This window comes from Cynara cardunculus, unplaced genomic scaffold (assembly GCF_001531365.2).
Source record: "Cynara cardunculus var. scolymus isolate 2C unplaced genomic scaffold, CcrdV1 Un_Scaffold_1230, whole genome shotgun sequence".
In the NCBI taxonomy this organism is placed as follows: domain Eukaryota; kingdom Viridiplantae; phylum Streptophyta; class Magnoliopsida; order Asterales; family Asteraceae; genus Cynara; species Cynara cardunculus.
The window spans coordinates 35,003-44,832 of NW_020200709.1; the positions used below are offsets into that span (position 1 = coordinate 35,003).

General features: G+C 33.8%; 1 protein-coding gene and 1 long non-coding RNA gene across 2 annotated transcripts; both read left to right on the forward strand.

The window, feature by feature from the left end:
• Window positions 1–5,293: 5,293 nt before the first annotated feature.
• On the forward strand, window positions 5,294–5,522 carry LOC112502317. Its single transcript, XR_003067665.1, has 2 exons — window positions 5,294–5,346; window positions 5,483–5,522. It is a non-coding gene; the product is annotated as an uncharacterized LOC112502317 (long non-coding RNA).
• A 2,444-nt stretch (window positions 5,523–7,966) lies between these two features.
• On the forward strand, window positions 7,967–8,607 carry LOC112502318 (pathogenesis-related protein PR-1-like). The gene has a single exon (XM_025106204.1). It carries the CDS (start codon window positions 7,970–7,972, stop codon window positions 8,480–8,482), a length of 513 nt encoding a protein of 170 aa, XP_024961972.1. The 5' UTR covers window positions 7,967–7,969; the 3' UTR covers window positions 8,483–8,607.
• The last annotated feature ends 1,223 nt before the right edge of the window (window positions 8,608–9,830 follow it).

Genomic DNA, 9,830 nt, shown 5'->3' on the forward strand with positions numbered 1-9,830 from the left:
TTATACTTTTTCATCAGAAGTTCATTGGTTTGAAGCTTCTGATGAAGAATTTCTCGCTCCTTTTGAAAGAAATCTTTAAAAGCTACTGAATTTAGTCTCTCTACCTCAGATTCCTTTAAGGCCTTAGTTTTCTTTTCTAGGTCCTTAGTTATTCGATTGTTTAATTCCAGAAGTTTATCTTCTTCTGATTTCTTAAGAGTGCTTATGCGAGTCTTTTCCTTTGCCAGATCATCTTTTTCTGTGGTTAGAAGATCAGTTTCTCTTTTGTAGAAACTTGCTTCTTTTTCYGCTTTTATTCTTTCAGATTTTTCAAAGCTTAATTTTTCTTTTAGTTTCAAGAAATATTCTGAAAGTTGGATTACCCTTAACTCTAGTTCTRATGGAACAGAGATGGTTTCATTTGAATAAGACTCACATACCTGGTCATCAGAGTTGGAGGAGGATTCTGCATTGGACGGGCCATTAGACAGATGAGTGTTTTATCTTCATCGTCTGATGAAGAGTCGGACACCCAGTTTTCTTTTTCGGCCATCAAGCTTCGCTCTCTTGAATTATACTTGTATTTATTCTTATAGTAGTCAGCATCCTTGATCAATCGTTCTTTGCATTCCTCGGAAAAATGACCAAGTTTTCCGCATCTGAAGCATCGGAGATCATTTTTCCTTGCTTCCTTGTCCTCTCTCCTGTCCTCTTTTCTTTCTTCTCTTCTTTCTTCTCTTCTCTCTTCTCGTTCTTCTCTTCCATCTCTTCTATCGTCCCTTTGATAAAATTTGGATGACTTTCTATCATAGGATGACTGGTACCTTTCCCTTCTTAACTCTTTTCGCTCGTAGGGTTTTCTGGTGAACTTCTTTTGGAACAGTTTTGTGATCGAGGCCAAAGATTTGGAGAAAGCTTTAATTTCATCATCTGATTCAGAAGTTTCCTCTTCAGATTCTGATTCTACCACCAATGCTTTCTTGCTCTTCTTCTTATGTTCTTTGGHKRRAGTCCTTGATTTTTCTTTTTCATCGGCAGCAAGAGCAAGGGGTCCACCAATGGATACCTTTTTCTTCATAATGTCGCTCTCTTGTGCTGCAAATGTTCCATATAGGTCATAAAGAGACCAACCATCTAGGTCCTAGTTTGCTTGTTGGGACATAGATAGTTGAGTCCATTCATCGCCTAGACTCTTTAGGAATAAAACGTTGTTTTCTTCCTTTGTTCTGATGATATCTTTTCTACGACATTGATTTATCAATGTGTTGAAGTGATCATAAGTCTTTTGTATTGGTTCATCAGGGAGGGCTTTGAAATTTGTGTATTCGTTGAGGCATTGCGCTCTACGATTTTTCTTTGTTTTTGCTCCTCCTTCCAGTTGGCTTGCCAGTTCATCCCAAAGTTCCTTCGCAATGGAGCATGTATCGAGGGATTGAAAGATTTCATTGGGTAGCGCCATGATTATCAATCTCTTGGCTTTTTTGTTTGTTTCGACTATTTCTTTATCATCTTCATCCTAATTTCTTTCATCTTTCGGCATGTAGTATGCTGGAATTTCAGCTGTGGTATTTGTTCCTGGAACTCTTGGAACTAGAGTTTGAGGAATGTAGGGACCCTCCTGTATGGATCGCAGGAGATTCCTATCCATTCCCTCTAGAAAATTTACCATTCTGATCTTCCATTGAGGATATTCCTCTCATTGAAGAATTGGAGGCTTTGTGAGGGAGCCAACATTGTATGCGGAGTTCCAGTTGGCCATTGAAAATTTTGGAGAAGAAGAAAGAATTTTTAACGAGGAAGAAGATCAATAATTTGAGAGATTTTTGAATGATCGTTTTGATTGGATAATCAATCAATAGGCTCTGATACCAATTGTTGATCCCAGATCTCTCAATAACACTAATAATCTAGTTATGAATAACCAAATTATAGTGATTTAATGAAGAAAGTTATGAAGTCTCAAGAATAAAATAARAATATTTAAGAACAACTTTGAGCTTCAGAGGTTTTACTTTATAAATTCAGAAACGTAAAACAACGAGCAAAAGCCTTATTTTTACAATAGGTCTGAGTACCTATTTATACTAATAAGCTAACAATACGATAACTATCTAATGCTACTTTCTAGCAAATCGTCTATCTAACAGATAGGGTTTATCTTTCTCATGGATAAACATTAACATTAAGATAAACTCGAATTCCAGCTGTTGATTTGTCATCTCCAGCTGTCATTCATGGTATGATGATTTAATCCTTATCTTCAAATCTTCATTGCATGCTTGGATGCAGTGCTGGAAAATCTTCTAAGTGTTGATGACTAGAGGATCGATGAGGATGCTCTTTCCATCGCATCCTTGGACTGTCCATTGGTCCTCTGGTTGAACTATCCATCGATCCTCTGGTTGAATTCCAGATTTAGTCGATTCTGCCTTGATGTCTTCATTGGTCTTCTGGTTCTTCATCACATGTTATTTTTCATTACTTTTTACATCATGAGTTATGGGGTTTAACATCCCAGATGCGTATATATTTGACATATCATTGGGTAATCTATTTCTCTTTTGGTTGGGACGTATTTCGTTGGGCAATATTATCAGGTGCTTCAGACGCAGCCTGATTTCGTTCACCAATTTTACAGTGATAGGAGCACGTTAGTGGTAATATTTTGTTTCCCCTTTGTAGTCTGTACTTAAGCTCTCATTACTGGGTGTGACTGCAACTCTAAACTCTCCATAGCTCTATTCCTATGTTTATGTATGTCTCCTCATCAAGATGGTTTTGCTTGATTTTAGAATTCATTTTGCTGTTATTTGGTTATCTACTCTCATCCCTAATTAAGGATGCTTTGATGTTTTGTGTTTCAATGTTTATGTATTTTCCAACTTCTAATTTACTGTTTGTCTCTATCCAGTAACTCAAAGAAATCACGTCCAAATTAGATGACTTATTTGCTTTTTGATCTTTGGTAGAGATTGTAGTTGATAAATTCCATAATAGTATACAAAGCCAACATTTTAGGTCTGAAGTAGGAACCTTCATCAGGCTTTGGGTCAAAGGAGAAATATCTGCTTGAACTACCCCTTTCTTCAGTTCTTCCACAATAGATTCCAACACTACTCCACAAGCTCAAATTCAAACAGATTCCAATACAATGAGCAAAGAATTCAAGGTTTACAAACGAATAAAAGTTGAGAACATATAGACCAATATGCAAGGAAAGGACTGCTCAAAAGCTGCTCTGGTCCTAAAAGTTGCTCTGATCCCAGCCCCGTTTATGTCCAGTCCCTGCTATATTAAGATTTGTAGTTCATAGAATACAGATGTGCTAAAAAATAATCGATTGGTTTCTTTATGTTTAAATGGTTTCCAAATCAGATTACCCAAGCCAAGTATTCATTACATTTCTTGTTGTTGTTCATTTCTATATTTGCTAATTTGAATATGTTTTTTGTGTGATGAAGATCTGCTGATGAGATTTTAACTTCCTTTCTCTTCTCTTTGGTTTAACCGATTGACGAAACCAAGACTATGTACATCTTGTGAAGCATTTGACAACTTGTGGATTTAGCTCTAAACTTAGAGGTAAAAATCTTCTCTGTAATTTTGAAATCCCATGCTATTACAACACCTCTTTTACATACATTACGCTTGTAGCTATTATGATTTYTGAGCAAATTAAAGTAGAGGRAAYGTATATAAGCATTCCTAAAAGGGTTAGTTTGTTCTTTGAAAGGAAAATCATGAAAGAATGAACCTCTATATATGAAATAATGTTAGAGGATATTGATTATAGTGAAACTATTCTCATTCCAGGTACATTATTCCGCATCAGGAAAAAAACTCAAGTTTAATGTCTCTTTTTTTCATAGTAGAATATATTTGATATGTATGTTTAGCAGTATGCGATTGTATGCCATTGAGGCACAGCAACATCAAACACATCAGTAGCAACGCCCTGGAGTCTATTTTACATTGTCAATTTGTCATTGTGTAAGGGCAGTAAAGCTGTAAGCAGCTAGAATGTGACAAACTGACAATTAAGGTGAGCATTAGTCATTCTCATTAGTGTGTAAAATGCCCATGAGAAGGCTTTAAGCATTAATGGTTCAAAATGCCCATGAGAAGGCTTTAAGCATTAGTGTCATTGTGTGTAAAATCCCCAGCAAGTAGTAAGGCCAATAGCAAGTAAGGCAGTAAGGCTGTAAGAAGAATGTGACAAGGTCTATTAAGGTGAGCATTAGTGTAATAGTGTGTAAAATGCCCATGAGAAGGCTTTAAGCATTAATGTGTAAAATGCCTATTTACAAGGTTTATCATTGTGTAAGGCTGTAAGCAAGCAGCAAGTCTGGGTGTAATTTCATAATCAATTATCATCAAAGATTCAGTTCTTATATCTAGGTTTATTTCAATATTTAATACCCATTAAATATTTTTATGGCACCACAATTTTCTATTTTGGGATTTTATGTGTTGCTATGTTTCTTAAACAGTTTAAGGGACTGTTTGTTTGCTGGTATTTAGTTTGATAAAATATACATTTACTCCATCTTTATGCACACACGTTTACTTGTCTCTTTCTTTTCTTTGCATTTACCAAGTTGAGCTCTTGTTATCAAACAATACATCGATTGAAGGTAATTATCTTTCATTTACGACTCTTACCAAGGTAATTATCTTTCCAACTATTGTTGTGTTCACAGTGTGTTTGTGCCAAAGCATACATACCCCTGTGCCTTGGCAACAACAGGTACAAGAAAGTAAGTTATCACATTCTAATTGTTTAGCATTACAGCAGTAGCAGCAGCCTACTGCGAATCAATACTTCAAATGAGCTATTTGGTACTGCATTTTGTCTGTGTGTGTGTTTGTCCTGTTGTTTTGTTTCAACATAATGTTGGTCATGCTGACTGCTATAATATGTAAAGTTATGTGTGTATATATGGCATATACATACATATGTAAGCTGGTCTTAAAGACCATCTGAACATCATTTCACCATTCACGTATACTAGAATCAGGTTAAATCATGTATTGTTAAATCATGCATCGATATCCACGTTCGATTTCTCCATCGCTCTTCATCCCTGCTCGAGTTTTCTCCATCTTAGCTTAAGTTCTCTATAATCAACTTTCTTGTGTAATTTTAATGCATCTCCTACCTTTACATGTTGTGCTTTTTCTCTCTAGGTACTAGGTGACATTCTACAGTTAAGGTTAAGCCTTTTGGTTTAGATTTGTTCCAAAATGGAGATTGTCTTTATGTTCATTTTGATCATTACTTTTATGTTCATTTTGAATCTACAGTTAAGGTTAAGCCCTTTGGAATCTCTCTTCTCTTGGCAAGGTGGCCCGATCATTATGCTGCAGGTTGTCTTTATGTTCATTTTGATCATTACTTTTAGCTAGATGGTATCAGTTGTGTTAGAATTGTCGATGCTTACTCTCTTTACTTTTGATAAAAAAAAAATTAATTGGATTTTCTTGACTGGAGCTGTCGTATCAGATTGAAAATGAGTATGGGAATATTGAAAACTCTTATGGACAAAAAGGGAAAGACTATATGAAATGGGCTGCAAATATGGCTGTTGGACTAGGACCTAGCTCCCATGGGTAATGTGCAGGCAAATGATGCTCTAGAAAACCTTGTATCTTCCTACTCTGTTGACTTACATTCACTAGATGCCATTTGGAAAACTTGTGTTGACAGCAACCTAATTTAAGAGTCTGATTTTGTTTGGATCACGGGTTTTTAATTATCGAAATGTGCAAAAAAGAATTATCAACTCATTATCTTGGTTTGGTTTTTAAATCCTCGGAGCCTTTTTCTGCAGATAGATGCTTGCAATGGATACTATTGTGATGGTTATACGCCCAACACCAAGAAGAAACCAATAAATAATCTGGATCGAAAATTGGGATGGATGGTATGCAAACCTTATCATATTCTTGTTTAGTTTCTCAAACTTTGAACATGTTATACGAATTAAACCTGGAGAAGCTTTATGGAGTATGCGGTTAGGTAATCTTTCTACAACTGTGATCTATGTTCCATCTTATCTGGATCACAAAAGAATTCAGTTATATTTGCATGTCATTTGAACTCGATTAAGTTCAGTTTTTTAAAAGGTACACATTGGTTTGATGTACTTTGTGAATGAGAAGAGAGCGATTAGCTGATTGCTCCTTGTGATGCCTCATCCTGAAGGCATCATATTGGCTTGATTACCATCCTGTTTCATAAAACACGTTGGAAAGTTACATGGTTATGTGGTATGTGAGCTTTATCTATAAGCTACAATCTTCTACTATTGGTGTGATATATTTGAGTGTCAAAATCTCTCATAATCATCCAAGTGCCTGATTTGACTTAGTAGCTTCCTATTCTAGCCAATGAATTCTATAGCAAGCTATCAGGTAAGCGTTTGGGAATAAGATACTCGACATTAGTTATGATATATATAATCTATAAGCATAACCTCTTAAACGTTTTGATTTATTTACTGAAATGACATGGTAATGGTTACTGATATCAAAGTCCAAGAAACTTTAGTTGTTTCATTTTCATTTGAGAAAGCTTTTAGCAACTCTTCTTTTTTCTTTCTCCCATTTCTCTTCTCTATAATTTGATTTTTAACACTCTTTTTTATGCCTTTAGGATTAAGAAAAGTCGTTGATATTATGAAGACAAAGAATCATGTATAAAGAGGTTGGTTCTATTCATTATGGGGTCGTTTACTTAACGCTTACCTAGTAAGGTCCAAGAAACATGGTGCAGAGATCTGTAGCAATAAGGCCTACATGCAACTCATCATGTTCAATACAAGAGGAAGAGGACGTGCATAGAGATGTATACGAAATGGTCTTTGATATGAAATTAGATCCAATTTGAGCACGATAACATCAAATAATTTTGCATTAATTTTGATTTATATATACCATGTGAAATTCAATTGCTTTTGTCTTTTGAGTTAAAAAAACAATGTATTTAAGGACATGAAACATAAATACAAAATTTATAGTTTTTGGATTTTAGAAATAAAGGTTGGTTATCTCTTACATTTTTATGTACTTGGATTGCTCGTAGATGCATGGTTCTGAGACGCAACAAAAATTATATTTTTTTTTTCAAATGCTTTAATTATTGATACACAAAAAATTGACATCTCGTTACATTGCACGGGTACACAACTAGTCTATATTTAATGTTTCAAAACTACCATTGGTTTCATACATTATTGACTTATTATTACCTAATATTGAATGTATGTCTTTTAAGCATTTTCCTATCTTTAAAACAAGAATACAATCTAAAGCTATAACCAACATGGGTTTTTTATTTCAAGATTGATGGCTCAAAAAAATGTTTTAACCCTAAAAGTTTAAAACGTAATGAAAAACATTAACCTGAGCTAAGATGGAAAACCAACTGATTTATATTGATTCACATAGAGTGTAACTCTGAATAGTCGACATTGGGGCCACAAATGATGTCAATCTATATATTAAAGGTATATGATATATGATTTTTTTTATGGTGGAAGGGATTGAGGATGTTATATAAAAATGATATGGTAGATAAGACTAATTTTAAAATGATTATTGATTGATTTTACATATAGGAATACTCTATTACAACGGTTTTATATAAATTAGTAGTATTTTTTGAATTCAATATTATTTATAATAATGAAAACGATATACTATTAAAGACACCTTTCGTATTTATCAAGAGTCCTTTTTTACATCTCATCCAAAACCTGTAAAATTTCAGAAAACCGAAATACAAATATATTCCAATAATAATGTTTAATTAAAAGCGGCTATATTTGAAAATATTAATTTATTTATATAAAAAAACAAAGTGGTAATCATTATCGAACATGGGTGCCACCTACATTTGCGCCTTAAATTCTCCAAACCCAACCACCATTTTGTTTACCAAAATACCATATAAATCTAAGATCATCATACCTTAAAACCCAATCCCACAATGATTTTTCCAAAATTAGCTCCTTTTATTATTTTCCTTTTCTTCATTTCTACCTCCATTAATGCCATCACAACTCCAAGAACTCGATCTCAACTCTACATCATCAAACAGTTTTTAACTCTTCAAAACAAGGCCCGTGCCACCCAACGACTGCCGCCATTGGTGTGGGATGCAGGCCTGGCACGCTATGCGGATATGTATGCTAGGCAAAGGCGGCAAGATTGCTTGTTGAAGCATTCGAATGGGCCTTATGGGGAGAATATATTTTGGGGGAGTGGCGACAGGTGGACTCCGGCTCAAGCAGCAACGGCGTGGGTGGCAGAACAACGATGGTATAACTATGGCTTGAATTCGTGTGGCGGAGGAAGGGAGTGTGGGCATTATACACAGATCGTTTGGAAAAAGACCAAGAGGATTGGGTGCGCTCGCGTGACATGTTTCGGGGGTAGGGGAGTTTTCATGACGTGTAACTATTTTCCTCCCGGAAATTATATCGGTGAGAAGCCTTACTGAGTTTTAACGATATTTTTGGCACAATTTGTACTAATAAAATATGCACATTTTCTTTTTCATGATTTTGGAAATATCCAAAATGGTTCATTTCCATTTTTATCTTATAAATAAATTGATGGGTATTTTTAGATCCACAAGCTTCAATAATTGAAGTGTAATTGAATTACAATTTTGTCCTTGTAGTTTATTAATAAATTTGATTTTCGTCTCTGTGGTTTAGAATTGCAATTTTCGTCTATATGATTTATAATTTATTGTTATTTTCACCACTAAACTAATTCTTACCTTTATATATAAAAATAACCAAAAAAAAATAAAGAATTGTAAACTACAAGGACCAAAACAACAACGAATTATAAATCATAATAATAAAAATAACGTTAAATTACAAACCATAAGAATGAAAACTGCAATTTCTAAACTACATAGACGAAATCATAATTTTTTTTGATTAACCTGGATATTCAATCCGTTATGCGAGTCGACTAATTTCAGGACGACCACCTGCTTTGCAGATAGCCCGGAGTCACCACATTTGAAAATCTGTGGCCACAATGGAATTTTTATTTCTCATTAGATTTGAACTTGGGACCTCCTAGTACTTTTGACCTTTGGAGTCAAGATCAAACCAATCAGACACCATCCTTATGGTTGAAATCATAAACTTTTAACAAAGCTTAGAAACGAAAACATAATTTACCCATTATTTAATTATGTTAAATGTTATCTTTTGGATTTAATAAAAAGTTCAAACATTATTACTTAGTTATTATAACAATAACGTTAAAAACAAATGTTTCATGATACATTTATATTTTGGAAGGAAAAATATAAAGTTATAACCGAAGGATCTTAGAGGTTTGGTTGGTTTTTTTTTTACTAAATCATATATAAATAAAGTTGACTACAAATTCATTTGTCTATAAATTGAAATATCTTGTTGTTTGTTTGTTTGTTTGTTCTGTTGATTAAACTATCTAAATATCATAAATGACTATTATAATTCTCATTGTATATTAAGCAATAATTAACATGACGGTTTGGTAAATGTGCGGAATGATTGATTCGGAATAATAAATAGGATCAAGAAGAGTAAGTTACACCTTTGGTCCCTGTTTTTGCCACTCATTATCAAGTTCCGTCATTATTTTGAGCTAATTATACTTTTGATCACCGTGGTTGCTATTTTATTACATTTTTGGTCGCTTTGACTAACTCTGTTAGAAAAGTTTGTTAACCTTAAGGACATTTTAGTCTTTTTATCATTTCTTTAATTTTATAAATAAATAAATATATTATTATTAATTTATTATATTTTATTACCCTTGTATTATATTATATTGTATTA